Raw genomic sequence first — 19,886 nt, 5'->3', positions numbered from 1 at the left:
TGCATAACGACTTAGCCACTCCCAGTCTCTATTCAAGCCTAAGTTAATTGTATCCAATTTGCAAATGAATTCCAATTCAGCAATCTCTTGCCGGAGTCTGGTTTTGAAGTTTTTCTGTTGTAATATCACAACTTTCCTGTCTGTAATCGCGTGACCAGAGAGATTGAAGTGTTCTCCGACTGGTTTATGAATGTTATAATTCTTGACATCTGATTTGTGTCCATTTATTCTTTTACGTAGAGACTGTCCAATGTACATGGCAGAGGGGCATTGCACATGATGGCATATATCACATTTGTAGATGTGCAGGTGAACGAGCCTCTGATAGTGTGGCTGATGTTATTAGGCCCTGTGATGGTGTCCCCTGAATAGATATGTGGATACAGTTGGCAACGGGCTTTGTTGCAAGGATAGGTTCCTGGGTTAGTGGTTCTGTTGTGTGGTATGTGATTGCTGGTGAGTATTTGTTCAGGTTGGGGGGCTGTCTGTAGGCAAGGACTGGCCTGTCTCCCAAGATCTGTGAGAGTGATGGGTCGTCCTTCAGGATAGGTTGTAGATCCTTGATAATGTGTTGGAGAGGTTTTAGTTGGGGGCTGAAGGTGACGGCTATAAAATATAGTAAGAGGCAAATAACATATTGCCTAACTGACACTCCCGGTTCTTTGGAGCTGGAACCATTAAATATAGCAGCTCCTTAAGGGAAGTAGAGCTGGTCTAATGCAGAGGGATTAAAACTTAACATTCAGCTCAACTCCCAAATTTCTCTGTAAAATCAGCATTAGAAATGAAAACTTAACCTGAATGGTCTTTAAAAAGTGTACAATAACAAGAGAGATGCATGTAATTTGTTAGAAACTGGTAGGTTCTAACTGCTTGTGCTGTTATGATTCCCATTCATAGTATTAAAATCCAGTTTCTAAGTACTTAGTCATTTGTAAAGCCCTATCTATACTAAACTGTGTGAATAATTGCTGCTCAGCGGTGAATATTATACATCTACCCTCTCGAATTAACTGTTTTACACAATTCAACTTTGTGTGTGTGTGCATAACATGGATAGATCAGGATTATGTAAATGCTTATTGCCCATTTTAATAGTCTACGGATAAAATTCTAGTTCTTATCCCTCTCTTAGTAAGGAAATTGGATTGACAGAATAATGGGCTGTTAGCGTAAAGACATTAATTAGCCTACATTTTACTTATTAAAATAAATTGCACTGCTATTATAAATGTCTCAGATCCACACATCTGATAGACATTTGTAAAACATGGATCCCTTGACTTAGAAAAAATTAAGTTAAAAAATGTCTAGCAATTTAGGTTGGGTTTATAGCTAATGAAAAGTCCTTGTTTTAGGTCACACATTCTGTGTGGGTAGTTAAATTTTTAACAGATAACATCTTATAGCATATAATGAAGAGTAGGGTGTAATGGTGTTATTTCTGAAGGGATTATGATCCATTTAATTATTAAACTGAGACAGCAGTGCTAATTAAACTAGAAGTGTTGGCTTAATTTATTTTTAACTTACGAGTCAGGTGAGACTTGCATGGCTATCACATGATAGGGCTCTACAAAGTTAAATCATTTTCAAGAACTCAAAATTATTAGAACACAACGCTAAATTTCTTTCATAAACTGAAAATTCCAAATTTAAGGGGGTGTATGCAACAGTATGTGATATTTCCAGAATTGGACCTATTATCTAGAGCAACTGACTGATATTTAATGAACCAAATTCTCGGACGTTTGTGTCAAGAAATTGCAAGTGTGCATTTGTTAGGCACGTGAATAGCCCAGTGTGCATGCAGACGTTGATTTGCACCTCAGCTGGACACAGTCCTCTTGTAGTATGGCCCAATGCAAACAAAGCGTTGCAATAATCTTGTTTTGAGGTTTTTTGAGGTTGTGAAAGCACAAAATCCAAGGCTAGAGCCTGATCAGAGCAAGCTAACTAATAGTCTTAAAATATTCTCAGATTGTAAAAAGACTAATGAAAAATTTAATAAAAACAAGAATACTGGAACATGAATGACAACACCACCACAATATATACAGTCCTAATACCAATTAAATATGTTCATTCTTGGAATCTGTTCCATGATGTAATTAAAAAGGAGTTAAATAACCAGGGCCATGCCTTACCAAAATGAGCACCAAGATTGCTAGGGAGGAATTAAGAGGCAAAGAGAAATGGGGGGTGTAACGATGGTAACTCATCAGTAACAGTGGAATATAACAGAGCGAAGAATGCAGATACTAAAATATTAATACATATACCCTGACGCTGTCTAAATAAAATTGCCTGAGCCACTAAATGTCAATGGTTCATATCACCTTACTTCACTTGTTAACACACCACCAAAAAAGAATATTCAGTAAACTTAAATACATGGTTGACTTAGTTGCCCTTCCAAGTAGGGGCATAGTATTGTCCTTCTGAAGAGTACAGTTTGAAATATTTAAGGAACTTCCTCTTGAGAGGAGAAGTATATGATAAAGAAGCCTAGGTATGGGGTTTTTTATGTTCATAAAAAGAAAAGGAGTACTTGTGGCACCTTTAGAGATTAACCAATTTATTTGAGCATAAGCTTTCGTGAGCTACAGCTCACTTCATCGGATGCAGTGAGCTGTAGCTCACGAAGGCTTATGCTCAAATTGGTTAGTGTCTAAGGTGCCACAAGTACTCCTTTTCTTTTTGCAAATACAGACTAACACGGCTGTTACTCTGAAACCTGTCTTTATGTTCATAATGTGATAGCCCTTGCAATGCATAATGAGAGAAATCTGTATTTCTTTTAGTTTCTGTGCTGTGCTTGAAGGTAGTGAGAATGACATGAGATTTGTATACTGTGCTTCCTGTATCTGCTACATGCTGAACAACTGGTCAGGCATGGATCTGAAGAAAGCGATAGAATATATAAGAAGAAGTATGGTGAGTTTTTTAAGTGTTTTTTGAAAAAATGATATTCTTCAAATCTTAAGACTGTAGGTTTTCTGCGTGCTGCAGCATGTGGCTAAAGCAGTCACCAGCACTACTAAATTTCAGCCATAACCTTTCATATAGTCCTTTGTTTTTCCTGGTATACTGAGTTGAAAGAGGAGTGGTACAGTAGTATTATAAATGTGTAAAAAGCACAAACTTTGGAGGATCCAGTGTAGTTTCCCTGATGCAGTTAACATGTGGTTTGATCTTCCTGAATAGACTGGACAGAATAACATGTAACCATGTTTCTAGACTGCAACAGCCTTGGAGCAGGGCTGTTCCAAAGTCTAAGATCATAGTTAAAACATCATTCCATGTCTCCTGTACTGCAAGACAGACTTCAGTTCTCTGTTGCTCTCTGTTGCCATGTTGCAATCAGTAGGTCCCTCAGCATGGTAGGATTTATAGTATAGACACTGAAGATGAACGTTCCCAGCTCGTAACATTCACTCAGATGAAAAATAAGCAGTCCTCCATTTCCTATTTTCTTTTTATAAATAGTATAAAACTAGTAGCTGAAAGCCTATGCTGTCACATAGGTGTGGCCGTTGGGCCAGGTAAGCCACCGTCTGTGCATTCTACCACATTCCATCAGTGAAACTGTTGCATGCAAATTAGCTGTAGAGTAATGGTGATTGCTTGAGTTGCTTCTATCAGAATGGTCTAGGACAGGGGTCGGCAACCTATGGCACACGTGCCAAAGACGGCATGCGAGCCAATTTTTAATGGCATGCTGCTGTCTGCCGGACCTAGGCAGACAGCAGCGTGCCACTAAAAATCCAGCCCAGCACAGCCCGCTCTTTTCCGCCCCCCAGCCACTGCTCTCTCCTTGCAGGGCAGGCAAACTTTCCGCTTCCCTCTTCCCCCAGCGTTCTGGGTTCCTGCCCCTCCTTCTCTACCTCCCTGCGGCCAATCAGCTGACAGCCCTTGCTAGAGATGGGGAGAGGTAAAAGCAGAGCTGCAGCGCGCTCTCTGCTCCGGGGACCTTGGGGAAGTGGATGGAATCAGGGCATGTCCCCTCCAGCCCCCTGCCGTGAGCCACTCAGGGCAGGGGGCTGGGACCACCCCCATGACCCCAGCCACACCCTCAGCCCTCTGCCCTGACCCCTGCAACCTCCCACAACCCCAGCCCTGACTCCAGCACCCCCCGACACATACCCAGCCCCCCAAGCCACCTGCCCTGACTCTTGCACCCTCCACATCCCCACTCCCACCCTGAGCACCAAATGGGAGTTCCTGCACCCCCTTCTCACACGCCCACCTGCCTTACTTATAATACATATAAGGCTTACATATAAGCCTTACTGTAGCTATACACTGCTCAGTGTAATTTGTAAATGACTGAGAACTTAGAACCAGTACTCCAGCCTCATCCTCCTGGACTTGTCAGTTGCTTTTGTCACAGTTGTCCATACCCGTCTTGAAATCTTGTCTTCTCTGGGCTTCCGTGACTCTCCTCTCCTTGTCTTCTACTGCTGTCATTGCTTCTTCAGCATGACCTTTGGAGGATTCTCCTCGTCCCTCTCCCCCCCCACGCGCACACACACCTCCTGCTTTCTGAAGAGTTTCCACAGGCCTCTGTCCTTGGTCCCGTTCCCTCTCTGCACCTAACCTCTGGATTATTTTAGTCTGCAAACTCCCTTTCAGCTATTGTCTGTATTTTCTCTTCCTCCAGACCTGTCTCCTTCCGTCCAAACTGAAATCTTGGTTGGTCTGTCTATCTCCTTGTGGATGTCTGTCAGCTCAAACTCAACATGGCTAAAACAGAGCTCTTAATCTCCTCACCACCACTACTACCCTCCCCCCACTACTCCTTTGTCAATAACTGTGGGCAACAGCACCAGCCTGCTTGTCACTTAGGCCCATAACCTGGTTGTCATCTTCAGCTTGGACCTCTTTCAAAGCCCTCACATCTGGGCTATGTCTGAATTATGTAGATTCTTTCTGCACAACATCTCTAAGATACAGCTTTTCCTATCCATCCACACAGCTACAGCTCTGATCCAGGTTCCCATCTCAATTTACTGCAGTATCCTTCTCGCTGGCTTTAACTATGCAGTCTTACCTCACTTATCCATTCAGAACGGAGCTGCAAATATGATTTTCCTAGCCTGTCGCTTTAACCATGTCATTCCTCTTTACATCCCTCCACTATCACCTCAAACATAAGCTATTTGTCTTCATTTGAAGGCCCTTCATGTTTTATCCACGTCTTGTCTTGTCATCCTCAATGAAGATATTAACTCCTGCCTCTGATCAGCCTGTGATACAAGCCTCAATTGCCCACTTGTTAAATTTTCAAATGCATAGCTTTGTGCTTTCTCCCAGGCTGCCCCTCACACTTGGGAGGAGCTCCCAGTAAACATCTGCAAAATTACGCATTCTCTTCTTTAAAACTCTCCTTTTCCCTCTATAAAAAGCTTGGCAGTGGTTAGGCCACTGGTGTGCTGAGACCACTGCCTGTCATGCTGATCAATATTGTCTCATTGTTTCCTTGTATTTCCCCCATCTGCCTGCATACGCATCTGTTGTCATTTGTCTTCGATTGTGAGCTTTTTTGGGGCAGGGACCATCTTTGTTCTGTGTTTGTAAAGCACCTTGCACAATGGGATCCTATTTGATAACTAAGGCTCCTTGGCTTTATGGTAATACAAATAATAACAAGGAGTCTGGTGGCACCTTAAAGACTAACAGATGTATTTGGGCATAAGCTTTTGTGGGTAAAAAACCCACTTCAGATGCATGGAGTGAAAATGACAGATGCAGGCATTATTATACTGACACATGAAGAGAAGGGTGTTACCTCACAAGTGGAGAACCAGTGTTGACAGGGCCAATTCAATCAGGGTGAATGTAGTCCACTCCCAATAACTGATGAGGAAGTGTCAATTCCAGGAGCGGGGAATGTTGCTTTTGTAGTGAGCCAGCCGCTCCCAGTCCCTACTCAAGCCCAAATTAATGGTGTTAAATTGGCAAATGAATTTTAGTTCTGCAGTTTCTCTTTGAAGTCTGTTTCTGAAGGTTTTTTGTTCAAGTAGGGCTACTTTTAAATCTGTTGTTAGAATGTCCAGGAAGATTTACATGTTCTCTTACTGGCTTTTGTATGTTACCATTCCTGATGTCCGATTTGTGTTTTTTACCCCCCCAGAGCTTAAGCCCAAATAAATCAGTTAGTCTTTGAGCTGCCACCAGACTCCTTGTTGTTTTTGTGGATACAGACTAACACAGCTACCTCCTGATACTTGACTATAGGAAGCTATAGGAACAGACTCTACTAGCTCTATGCTTACTGGGGACTCTTTTCTGTCAGGGGAATCCCCAGCAAGTTGCTTGCCAGCAGTGTCTGCTCCCTGGCCATCTATATTTAATTCTGGGCCAGTGTCCGAAAACCGCAGCTAGGTGGTATGACCCCAGTACAGGCCTGGTATAGGTGAGTTCAAGCGTCACTATCAGGGCTAGGCACATTTACTTACACAGTTAGGAACCTAGACTTTTTGAGTGCGCTTTTCTAACCCTAACAGTTTGCAAAATATGGAACCTGAAGAGCACGTCTTCCTGATTACACTTTTGCTTCACCTACACTTGAATTATGATCTGGTTTTAGCAGCCAGTATTTCAAGAACCAGGAGAGCTAGAAACCAATGCTTTATATCAGAAAGGAAAAATAAAATTAACCACTGCTATTATACTAGCATAAGCTTTCGTGAGCTACAGCTCACTTCATCAGATGCATACTGTGGAAAATACAGAAGATGTTCCTATACATACAAACCATGAAAAAATGGGTGTTTCCCACTACAAAAGGTTTTCTCTCCCCCCACCCCACTCTCCTGCTGGTAATAGCTTATCTAAAGTGATCACTCTCCTTACAATGTGTATGATAATCAAGGTGGGCCATTTCCAGCCCAAATCCAGGGTTTAACAAGAACGTCTGAGGAACCGGGGGTGGAGGGGTAGGGTAGGAAAAAACAAGGGGAAATAGGTTACCTTGCATAATGACTTAGTTACTCCCAGTCTCTATTCAAGCCTAAGTTAATTGTATCCAATTTGCAAATGAATTCCAATTCAACAGTGTCTCGCTGGAGTCTGGTTTTGAAGTTTTTCTGTTGTAGTATCGCAACTTTCATGTCTGTGATTGCGTGACCAGAGAGATTGAAGTGTTCTCCGACTGGTTTATGAATGTTATAATTCTTGACATCTGATTTGTGTCCATTTATTCTTTTACGTAGAGACTGTCCAGTTTGACCAGTGTACATGGCAGAGGGGCATTGCTTGCACATGATGGCATATATCACATTGGTAGATGCGCAGGTGAACGAGCCTACTGTCAGAGGCTCGTTCACCTGCGCATTTAAACCACCCCCCCACACACACACACACACTCGTTCCTCAGACGTTCTTGTTAAACCCTGGATTTGTGCTGGAAATGGCCCACCTTGATTATCATACACATTGTAAGGAGAGTGATTACTTTAGATAAGCTATTACCAGCAGGAGAGTGGGGTGGGGGGAGAGAAAACCTTTTGTAGTGGGAAACACCCATTTTTTCATGGTTTGTATGTATAAGAACATCTTCTGTATTTTCCACAGTATGCATCCGATGAAGTGAGTTGTAGCTCACGAAAGCTTATGCTCAAATAAATTGGTTAGTCTCTAAGGTGCCACAAGTACTCCTTTTCTTTTTGCGAATACAGACTAACACGGCTGTTACTCTGAATCCTGCTATTATACTGAGACTGCTGTGTGTGGTATTCCATTTTTTCCCCACCATATAAACAAGTCTTCCTGTATGTTTAATAAACAAATATAATAGCCACAGTTAAATCAGTCGATAATGCAGGAAGTGTAGAATCTGTGAAAGAAAATCTGCAACATTGCTATTAAATTCTGAGGATGCTGTAAATAACCTAAAATAAAAATATTTTATATTCAGATGTAGCTATGAAATTTATTTTTGAAGTTAATTTTATTTCAGTGTAATACTCTATCTAATTATAATGCAAGCTACATATATCCTTGTTTTTGTTTTTTTCCTTGCGAATGCTTAGCTCTGTTATTTTTCTACAATAGTATCTTGTTTTGATAGTCCACTAATTACAAGGCAAAATAGATGGCATCATTAGTGAACTGCTGTCATACAAAGATGTGGTTTTGTTTCACCATATCTTATGTCACCATTTGCAAGTACATGAGGCCTCTTTATATATCTGAGTGCAAGTCATAGTTTATGAATTTATTTTTTTAGTAATGCAAATTGTGAAATGCAACTGAGGTACAAATAACTTTAAGTAGCAGCGAGATTGATTAGCTGTAATAGATATTTGTAACTGAACTCCTAAATTCTAATTCTAAAATTTCCTGTTGTGTCAGAATTGAGACACAAACTTTAACTCCAAAAATTGCTACTGCAACTTGAATTGTAGAATTAAGCACATCAGGAAAGGCAAAAGTTTTAAGGTTGAACATACCTTTCAGACTAGAACTACACTTTAATATTGTAACTGTCTAAACATTGCATCTTTATAGATAATAGCTCTCTGTGTGTATTCGTTGTTGTATCTACTGCCTTTACTGATGGCAATAAGTGGGTTTTTTATTCCTGTTTGGAACCTGTTTGTTCAGCTTTCCCTCATCAGTAGAACTATCAAGTTCGGACTGCAGAATTTTTATTGATGTGTAAAGTCCATTTTGATTTTCATATTCAGGGGTGAGTTTGTGACCCTGATAGTGGGGGAAAATTTAGTGAATTGAACAGGGGTGATTTGGAATCACTGATGCAATAAAGATAAAAAATGCCATTTTTAGTCACCCTTTAGAGTAGAGAGACAAATTAACTACTTTGATTATGATATCTCTACAGATTGACTGTGATGCAAATGGCAGGGGGCTGGAGTTAAGATTGTGCTTAATTGATTTACACATTTCCTGATTTGGATAGGATTTAATTATTCAACTTTCGTACTGCAGCAATGATGAATTCTTTTCATTATCCTTTTTAAAATAAAAAAGTAGAAAATTAAATTAATGGGGAATTTTTGTCTAACAGGATCAAATTCTCAAAAAGCAACTAGTGCCTGTGTCTGTTAAAATTTCAGGCTAATTATGCAGCTGAACATAATGCACTTCTTGGGTTGCACACTTAACTTTTCCCCAGAGCTGATTATTTTGCAGTACATAAAGCACACCACCTTATTTTACAATTATTCAGTTTATAGAGTTAACTAGCTTCACCAGCCTAGCTCTTCTTTCCTCCAGTGCTAATCAGCTTCCCATTGCTCAGCAGTTAATGGGCCTTTGATGCTTGGCAGCACATAGGGACTGCATGCTCAAAATGCACTGATAATGGCTTAAGGGAACTTTGTGCTGCCTATGCTCAGTCTTCAAATGTTCATAGCGGTTGCTTAGAATCAACTTTTCCATGCTCCTGCTTAAAGTTTGTCAGATGTGAACTTTCAGAATTCATCCTTTTTAGTCATCACCACTCCAAAAAAAGACACTGGTTAGAATATATGTCCAGTGAGGAATATTACAGTTTTTAATATGAAAGCAGAAAACCGATAATGTGTTCTCTGTGATAAAGACTATGTCACTGCTTGAAGGTGAAATCGTGTGATCTTGAAGTGCTGGGCACCTGCCATTTTCCTAGAAGTAGGAACATGGAAATCGGACCAGTGGTCTGACTTGTCAATATCCCATCTCTGATGGCGGCCCCTACTAGCTGCGTCAGAGGAAGATATAAGAAACCCCTGGTCAACAATTAGGGAATAACCTGTCCATAGTTGACAGTTATAGAATAACCTAGCCAAAGGGTAGTTTGCTTCCTAATTCTGCTAGTGATTTAATTTATTCTCTGAAGTATGAGGCTCTATATATAGCCTTTATTTTTGTATGTGCGTGTGCGCACACAAACTTTGGATATTCAGTATAAATATTGACTCCTTTTTTTTGAATCCTACTTTAAGCACTTAGTATCTAATGATAGAGTTCCACAGGTGGTTTAAGCATTTCTGTGAACATTTTTCATGTTATCCATTGAAATAGTGTTGCCACTCAGTTTAATTGACTGTCTTTTTTTCTTGTAGCATGGGAAGGCTTAATAAGGTTGCTGTATCTAACTTCTCTATATTATTTATTGTTTTGTTTATACGTCAGCCATGTCTCCTCTTACTGGCTTCCTCTAAACAGTCCCAGACTCTGCAGTTTCTTGACGTATGGTTGGTTTGTCAAGGTACTGCTTGCCCCCGGATCAATCCCTGCCCCCCCCCCCCCCCAGTCCCTCTCACAACTCAAGTCTCTCATGCCCTACCCATATATTGCTTCCCCCCCATGTTGTCTCTGTTACATGCAGAATGAAGATGGAGATGTCTGGACTGTGGCTTGGGTGCAAGGGAATTCAGGACAAGAAGGGGGAGTGGGAGTGTAGGCAGGAGGAGTAAATGACTCATGTCTACACGGCAATTAAAAACCTTTTGCTGGCCTGTGTCAGCTGACTCAGGCTTGGGTTAGGGGGCTGTTTTACTGAGGTGCAAATTCAGGCTTGAGCCGGGCTCTGGGACACTGTAAGGGGGGAGAGTCCCACAGCTCAGGCTTGAGCCTAGCCCAAATGTCTCGACTACAGTTAAACAGCCCCTTATCCTGAGCTCTGTGAGCCCGAGTCAGCTGGCACAGGACAGCTGTGGATGTTTAATTGCAGTGCAGCCATACCCTTAGCTGATTTTTTCCTAGGTCTCTGGTAATGGGTTATGCTCTAGCAACCTTAATTTCGTTAACTAAATTATTTGGGGGATTATACTGAAATACTAACTGCTACTAAAATAAAACAAATTTGAGTTAAAAATCCCACAAACCAAAGAGCATTGCAGTATATACTATTGTCATTCTTTAACTTGCTTCAGTATTGTGTCACAACGGGTAAGTAACACCCACTGCACAGACATCCACTGATACAGGATCATGTGAATTGGAATTTCTAGGACAATGGAGCGAGCCCGGGATGGAACATCAGCCCTTTACTCTTTGCTTTAAAAGGCTTAAATCAGAATGAAGAAACTATTTTTTAAAGGTGATATTTTATAGAATATCAGTTTGTTCAGCAGAATGCTGATGCTTTCCCATTCTTTCGTTTCCCAACAAGTGTAGATTGTTGTTGCAGTTTAGCACATAAGGCCTTTGTCTTCACTGCAGAATGTATTGTATTTAAGCACTGTGCTGCTACGTGTACTAGTGGCCTGACTGTTACATTCTTGTACACTAAATGACTCTTGATTTGGGAACAGACATAGACAAATAGGATAGACTCTTATCTTGTCTAGCGTTTTGCAGATGCTTTGGCTCCTTAAGGGGGACACAGCTCCTGCAGAATGTATTTTAAAACCTCCACAGAAGTGGCTTTTCCTTGCCACTTGACTTGGTACCGTAATACTGCATAATTCTAGAACCTTAACTTTAGCATTTTAGCATATAATCTTTTAAACAAACTTTAATTTTTTATTTTTTTAAAAAAAAATGCTTATTAAAAACTGCATGTGTTCAAACTGTGCTGCTTTGCTGACAGGTCAATGTGATGCTGATAACTTTTGATGCACAGTGTATGCCTTTGAAAAGCTATTGGCCAGTTAAAACTAATTAAAATAGATGTTGGTGTGGTTTGTGATGCAGGTCTTGCTAATAAAATGAGAAATTACATAATCAAAATACATGTATGAACAATCTATTTCTGAAATGGCTTTTTCTTTTTCAGTCCTATGATAATGGGCTGGCACAGGGAGCTGGACTTGAATCTCATGGTAAGAGCCTTAATTTTTCTCCATTCTTAAAAACCTTAGCAATTAAATGAAGCTTCTCAAAACATTGCTGGGGTTTCAGCATGCATGCCTTTCCTCCCTTGTTGGTATTTCGGGTTTTCAGAGAAGTGGGGTGAAGAGAAAGCAATGAAAAGGTTCTCCCAGAACATGTGGGCTTCTTTCCTTGCCATGACTGGCTCCATCCCCAACACTAGACCAAATGGGGGTCCTGAGAATTTTCTTACTCCAGTATTCTTACCTCAGCAACTCTCCAGTCTCCTCCCTCTCTGTTCTCATTCCTCACTATGGGACAATTAGGTTTCAGAGTAGCAGCCGTGTTAGTCTGTATTCGCAAAAAGAAAAGGAGGACTTGTGGCACCTTAGAGACTAACCAATTTATTTGAGCATAAGCTTTCGTGAGCTACAGCTCACTTCATCGGATGCATAAAGAGGAAAATGCAGTGAGGAGATTTATATACACACAGACCATGAAAAAATGGGTGTTTATCATACACATTGTAAGGAGTGTGATCACTTAAGATGAGCTGTTACCAGCAGGAGAGTGGGGTGTGGGGAGAGAACCTTTTGAAGTGATAATCAAGGTGGGCCATTTCCAGGAGTTAACAAGAACCTCTGAGGAACAGTGGCGGGGTGGGGGGATAAACAAGGGGAAATAGTTTTACTTTGTATGATGACTCAACCACTCCCAGTCTTTATTCAAGCCTAAGTTAATTGGATCCAATTTGCAAATTAATTCCAATTCAGCAGTCTCTTGTTGGAGTCTGTTTTCAAAGTTTTTTTTGTTGAAGAATAGTCACTTTTAGATCAGAAATCAAGTGACCAGAGAGATTGAAGTGTTCTCCGACTGGTTTATGAACATAAAGGAATAAATGGACACAAACCAGATGTTAAGAATTATAACATTCATAAACCAGTCGGAGAACACTTCAGTCTCTTTGTTCACTCGATTGCTGATCTAAAAGTGACTATTCAACAAAAAAAACTTTGAAAACAGACTCCAACGAGAGACTGCTGAATTGGAATTAATTTGCCAATTGGATCCAATTAACTTAGGCTTGAATAGAGACTGGGAGTGGTTGAGTCATCATACAAAGTAAAACTATTTCCCCATGTTTATTCCTCCCCCCTTCCCCCCTCTTGTTCCTCAGACATTCTTGTTAACGCCTGGAAATGTGCTGGAAATGGCCCACCTTGATTATCACTTCAAAAGGTTCTGTCCCCACACCCCACTCTCCTGCTGGTAATAGCTCATCTTAAGTGATCACGCTCCTTACAATGTGTATGATAAACACCCATTTTTTCATGGTCTGTGTGTATATAAATCTCCTCACTGTATTTTCCACAGTATGCATCCGATGAAGTGAGCTGTAGCTCACGAAAGCTTATGCTCAAATAAGTTGGTTAGTCTCTAAGGTGCCACAAGTACTCCTTTTTCTTTTTGTGGGACAATTGTTGCAGCACTCCTTCCTGATACACCCCAGTTCTGCCAGCTGTGGATGTATTCTATAATCATTTCCTGTGTTGAATCACAGAGTCTGCTTGGGGCTGAATTTTAAAACTACAGTTAATTTTTATTAAAAAAGCAAATTGTGACTCAAGTCGGGAATTTTTAACTTGGTGCTTTTCTGGAGCACAAACGTTCCATTTATCCCTTTGCAGCAACAGACAGTGCTGAGGAAGGTAGGCACACCCTGGAGCAGTTGGACCATCCCTGATTTTGAGACTTTGTTATGTTTATCTGAAGCCTACTAAATGCTAGTCGGTTATAATCTTACCACGGGTTTTTGCGTAATTGCATCCATGTTTTTCCATGGTATGTTGAAGTTGAAAACAAACTTATCAGAAAAAGAATCCATATTTAAATACGTTCATTTTAGTAACTTATCCATGGTCTTTTAGTATTCTATCCCATTTTGTTACTTTGGTGTCTCTTCTCCATGGGAATGGTTAGGATGAAAGTCCATGGGCCTGATTCTCACTGCACCAACTTCAAAGCGTCTTAACGCTTCCAGTGGTGTAAAGGGATCTTAGTCTAAATGAGACTCAGGCCCCATGTCTTATTGTATCTACAGCTTACTCAGGTTCTTCCTCAGGGCGCTTTTTTTTTTGTGTGGGGGGGAGTATTCCAGGGGTCGGCAACCTATGGCACACGTGTCAGACAGCACGCAAGCCAATTTTTAATGGCACGCTGCTGTCTGCAGGGGACCACGGCAGCATGCCATTAAAAGTCCGGCCCAGCCCGCTCTTCTCCGCCCACCGCTCTCTCCTTGCAGAACAAGCAAGCTTCCGCCTCTTCCCCCAGCGTGCTGGGTTCCTGCCCCTTTTCCTCTCCCTCCCTGCGGCCGATCAGCTGGCGGCCCTTGCTACGGAGGGGAGGGAAAAGCGGAGCCGCAGTGCACTCTCTGCTCTGGGGACCCTGGGGAAGGGGGTGGAATCGGCACATCCCCTCCAGTCCACGGCCATGAGCCGCTCAGGGCAGGGGTCTGGGACCGCACCCACCCACGACCGCAGCCTTAACTCCAGCATCCCACACACACAAACCCAGCCCCCTGCCGTGACTCCTGCACCCCCCACACGTACCCAGCCCCCCACACTCCATGCCCTAACTCTTGCGCCCCCACCTCCTCACCCCCACCCTGAGCACCAAACCGGAACTCCTGCATCTCCCCCTCCCCCAAACTCCCTCACACACTCCCACCAGCACCCCTCTCACCAAATGGGAGCTGCCCAGGTAAGCGCTCCACACCCAAACCTCCTGCCCCAACCCTGAGCCCCCTCCCTCATTCTAGCTCCTGGCCAGACCCTGCACCCCAACCCCCAGCCTGCTCCTTCACCCCCAGCCCTGTTCTCAGTGCACTCCCACCCTCATCTCAGTGCAGAGAGAGGAAGAGAGTGGCTAGAACCAGGGAGAAGGTAAGTACCTACTCTCTGTGGACAGGGCCGGGACCCCAGACCGGCAGCAGGTTGAGCGGGGCCGGCGGACGGGACCCTGGCTGAGCGGGGCCCTGCTCAGCCCACTGCTAGCCTAGGTGAATGGAACCCCAGGCCGGCAGCGGGCTGAGCAGGCCGGCAGTGTAAGATCAGCATGTTAATTTAATTTTAAATGAAGCTTCTTAAACATTTTGAAAACCTTGTTTACATACGACAATAGTTTATATATTATATAACTAGACTTATAGCGTGAGACCTTCTAAAAACGTTAAAATGTATTACTGGTACGCAAAACCTTAAATTAAGGTGAATAAATGAAGACTCGGCACACCACTTCTGAAAGGTTGCCGACCCCTGCTCTATGCAGAGGCTGTGGCACAGAGTCCATATCTAATTACAAGGAATAGATGGAATTCTTGGAGGTAATTCACCACTGTTTTATCTACATGAGTGGTTCTCAAAGTTTTGTACTGGTGACCCCCCCCTTTCACACAGCAAACCTCTGAGTGCAACCCCTCCCCCCTTATAAATTAAAAACACCTTTAAAAATATATTTAACACCATTATAAATGCTGGGGGTAAAGCGGGATTTGGGGTGGAGGCTGATACCTCACAACCCGCCACGCAATAACCTCACAACCCCCTGAGGGGTCATGACCCCTGGTTTGAGAACCCCTGATCTGTGTTTCAGAAAATCTTGCCAGCTGAGTTAGTTTCTTTATGACTTCAAGCTATCTGGGATTTCCCTTCTGGTTCCAGATTTCTCTTCAACCTCACTTTAATGTAAAAGTCACAATTTGAGTATTGTCGTGCTAGCACTTTGCTCTTATAACACGGGTCCTCAAACTTTTTCATAGTGTGGACCACATCTTAACATAGGTTTTTTCTTATTGCCACCTCCCCTCCTGTTTTCACAGAAAGTCCCCATGGCACCCACAGTAACTGCTTATATAGAAAAGTGATTTTAGGGATATATATATAGTGTGGGTATGTTTGCTCTCACTGCAGTTCAGTAAGTGGAGTGAGCAACCAGTTTCTACTGGACCACTGAAATTTAAGAACCTCTGTTACAGTGCATTTTGCAGGGGCTTCTATAATGTGTAGCAGTGTGGAAGCTGGGAATGGGAAGAGTGCAGAACTGCCAGTAGCGTGTAACTGGCTCAGTCTCTAAGCCAACAAAATACACTAAATTATCTGCAGATTATATTCTGTACTCATAGATTAGTAGCCTGATTGGGAGATGTCTAGTTTGTCCAATTCTGAGTGTCTCCATTCTAGGAAACCTAGAACTAGTATCTGCTTAAGAGGCAAGTGCTGAGAGCCATTTATAACAAGCCTACCTTTACTGCTATGTTTTTAGCCCACTACAATTGTGGGGTCACTGAACTGATATGGGAGACATTTTAACAAGGACATTTATGTAATTGTGTAACTGCAGCAACTCATCTGGGTGATTCATCAGCATTGATTAGCTTCAGGGGGAGTGTCTAGCCTTGTTCTGTTAGGACTGGCAATTGGATTGTAGATGAAACGTAGGAATTTGGGATGAGGAAGGGTGGGTGAATGAGGTGGTTCAGCAGCCAGCTGTTTACGGGCCTGAAACCAATAAATCTCCAAGTTGGAGCAGCAGCAGGAAGAAAACCGCTATAGTAAATGCTCTGTAGGAATTAAAGGTTGGGAGGGGTTAAGGAACTTTCTTCCCCTCCCTCTTTGAAGGGGAGAGAAACTTCCACCATATCACTCCTAAAGTAAATCTAATCAGGCATGGGAAAATTTGGTGTATTTTGACTGAAGCCTTTTTTCTTGTACTGGAATGATGTGGCTCGCTCATTCGCTCAGCCTGCCTCTTTAAATGTGACACCACTGCTTCAGATTCCTGCTTCCCATTAGCTTGTTTGTGTAATGTTACGTATGGAAACCAGTCTGCAGCAGTGAGTAGTGGTGGTGCCATGGCGGTGGGCAAATGAGCGAGAGCATTTACATAATGAGGCAGCACTGAGGCCCACCAAATTCCATTTGTAATAGTATGTGTAATACTTTGACCTCTGTGTTGGATTAAGGATCACCTTATTTGTCTGGATTTTAGACTTCAGACCTTTCTGAACTCCTTTACACAACTCTGTTTGTTTGATATTTTGTACTACTACTTGGTATCTTGTCTTGTCTTAATCAGAAGTTTTAACTTCAATGAAAAAATGTTGCAGAAACAGAATTATTTCTTACAGGTGGCTCCACGTTCTGTGGTATTGCCTCACTGTGCTTGATGGGTAAATTGGAGGAAGTATTTTCAGAGAAAGAACTGAACAGAATAAAGAGATGGTGCATAATGAGACAACAGAATGGCTATCATGGACGTCCCAACAAACCTGTAGACACCTGCTACTCATTTTGGGTAGGAGCAACACTTAAGGTAATACATATATTGTAGCAATTATATTAACCTGTTTGACTTGGTTAACCAACCTTCATCTCCTCAAGTTACAGAGTAACAGCCGTGTTAGTCTGTATTCGCAAAAAGAAAAGGAGTACTTGTGGCACCTTAGAGACTAACCAATTTATTTGAGCATGAGCTTTCGTGAGCTACAGTTCACTTCATTGTTGCATCCGATGAAGTGAGCTGTAGCTCACGAAAGCTCATGCTCAAATAAATTGGTTAGTCTCTAAGGTGCCACAAGTACTCCTTTTCTTTCTCCTCAAGTTAGTTATAGGCAGTGCAAATAGGCTTGATCTTTGAATTACTAAACTATTTTGATCTCTGTACATTTATGTACTGGGCTACACATGTCTGCTGCTTCCTTGCAAGACGACAGGTTACTAAAACCTACCATAACTATGCCCCAGTGCACCACTTATAGCTGATAAAATGGTAAAGCTTCTCTTTTAATAGGTATTTCTGTAACACTGTAACTTTTTTCCAGCTCTTGAAAATATTCCAATATACAAATTTTGAGAAAAACAGAAATTACATCTTGTCAACTCAAGATCGTCTTGTTGGTGGATTTGCCAAGTGGCCAGATAGCCACCCAGGTAAATTTATTTCTCAGAATCTTGATGTGTGTTGTGTTGCAAAATGTATTCCAGTGGTCCAAGAGGTGGCTCATTTTTAACACAAATAAAGGAATATTTTTAATTCTGCCCCCCTCAGAAATATGTGCAATAGTAAGCCATAACATATAATTGGAAAGCTATATTTTTATAATGTAAAGTATACATCTCCCTCTGCCCCTTTTCCTTGTTTTAAAATGTCACAAATGAACTGCCCATTATTGAAAGAGAAAATAGCAAACAACCTGGTCATACTATTTAGTATCTGAATAGTATTTCCATGTATTTAAAATAATTTTATCTAAAGAGCATAGATTGTGTAATGGGTATCTTTATAAGGGCCCATTTACAAATATTCCAGAGCTTGTTCTTTTTAATAAACATACTAAGAGCACATCAGACAATATTGCGAATGAAAAAGCTAATGCAAAAAGCTTAGAGGAAAGTACAAATGGTACCTAAAACTTTTCATCTATTCGTAGGCTTGCAGAATTCAGTTTTTACTTTTCATAACAATAGATTTATTTTTAAACATTTTTATTATCCATTTAAATGTACACTGTTGAAAGAAATTATGCAGTGAGTTTCAGGCAGTGGGGAAGACAATATTTAATGAGCAAGGTTGAGATTCCAAAAGTTAAAGCTTCATAACCATTCAAACACAAATTGTCAACATCACATGTCCATATAAAAAGTCAATATGCTTAATCTTCATGCAGTGTCGAGAAAAAAATTACATTGACTGTGTCATAAGGAAAGTTTTTGTATTCCAAATGCATTAGGAATCTAAGAACAATTCATCAATGTTTTAGGAGAAAAAAACTTACTCTAACTCGCAAATTGAAAAACTAGCAGGAGTCTCGTTCAGCGTGAGCCTGTGTGCAATTGCACATCAACATCAATGTGCAGTGGTTAGCACATACAAATTCACTACATTCTCCACATTGCTTGCTTAGTGAGGGAGACGTAGTTTCCAGTTACAATACAAGATGCTCACTAGATGCAAACATGTACACAACTATTAAAAATACAGGATAACAGTGCAACATGTTTGGGATATATTTGTATCCCATATACATTTTTGCTATAAAAGAAATGTTCTTCATACTAAAGTCTTTTTTCCTGACCTGTGTACATGTGACAAGATCCAAAAACAGTACAGTTGGAGGGCTACTAGTTGGTGAGCTATCACAACTCACAGGGTACACCATTATCCCAGGAATGTGGATGAGAGTTAAATAAAACTCCTTAATCAGCATTTTTCTTTCTTCGCCTACCTGTAAATTTCAGTTATTTATAGATGAAAATTTTTTTATTGATTTGTGTGTACAGTAAAATTGACATTTACTGACATCAATAAAAATTAACCCCTTTCATGCCTAATTATGTGCTTGATATATGTGTAATAGCTAGAACCCCTGTATGTGTAGTTTTTAGAGCTCATCTGAGTTTAGGAAGGAGGTAGCTCAGTTCCAGATATTAAAAATTGGTGGCATTTCAATAATGGGTAATCAGATCTTGGACATAATTTGAAAATATGGAGATGTAGCAGAATGTGAAAACAAACTTTGCACTGGTAATAACTCTTGTAGCAGCATTTAGGATAAAGGATAGAGAGGATAAACCATCTCTAACTCACGAGAAGAAGATAAAATGTAGCCATAATAAAGGCAGCAACTGTTCAGTATCCACATGTGACAGAAATTTCAGCCGGGCTATATTTTAGTTAGTAGAGCTAATTTATGGGCACATATGAAAGAGTGGTTCTACTCTTATAATAAGGGCATTGAGAGAGTCTGTTTATCATATCAGTGTCCAGGTCAAATGAGCTCACTTTGCACATAGAATCATAGAATATCAGGGTTAGCAGGGACCTCAGGAGGTCATCTAGTCCAACCCCCTGCTCAAAGCAGGACCAATACCCAACTAAATCATCCTAGCCAGGGCTTTGTCAAGCCTGACCTTAAAAACCTCAAAGGAAGGAGATTCCACCACCTCCCTAGGTAACCCATTCCAGTGCTTCACCACCCTCCTACTGAAAAAGTTTTTCCTAATATCCAACCTAAACTTCCCCCACTGCAACTTGAAACCATTACTCCTTGTTCTGTCACCTGCTAC

General features: G+C 41.3%; 1 protein-coding gene across 3 annotated transcripts in view; it reads left to right on the top strand.

The window, feature by feature from the left end:
• Positions 1 to 19,886, top strand: part of PGGT1B (protein geranylgeranyltransferase type I subunit beta) — a 73,942-nt gene that overhangs the window by 41,938 nt on the left and 12,118 nt on the right. For all 3 annotated transcript variants that reach the window (XM_073344735.1, XM_073344733.1, XM_073344734.1), the window contains 4 exons: positions 2,805 to 2,937; positions 11,729 to 11,774; positions 16,949 to 17,133; positions 17,642 to 17,750. In XM_073344735.1, the coding sequence (XP_073200836.1) occupies positions 2,805 to 2,937; positions 11,729 to 11,774; positions 16,949 to 17,133; positions 17,642 to 17,750 (473 nt within the window). The remainder of the gene's footprint in view (positions 1 to 2,804; positions 2,938 to 11,728; positions 11,775 to 16,948; positions 17,134 to 17,641; positions 17,751 to 19,886) is intronic.

Source organism: Lepidochelys kempii, chromosome 5 (assembly GCF_965140265.1).
Source record: "Lepidochelys kempii isolate rLepKem1 chromosome 5, rLepKem1.hap2, whole genome shotgun sequence".
In the NCBI taxonomy this organism is placed as follows: Eukaryota; Metazoa; Chordata; order Testudines; family Cheloniidae; genus Lepidochelys; species Lepidochelys kempii.
The sequence above is the reverse complement of the archived record's forward strand: the minus strand, read 5'-3'. Positions and strand labels throughout refer to the sequence as shown.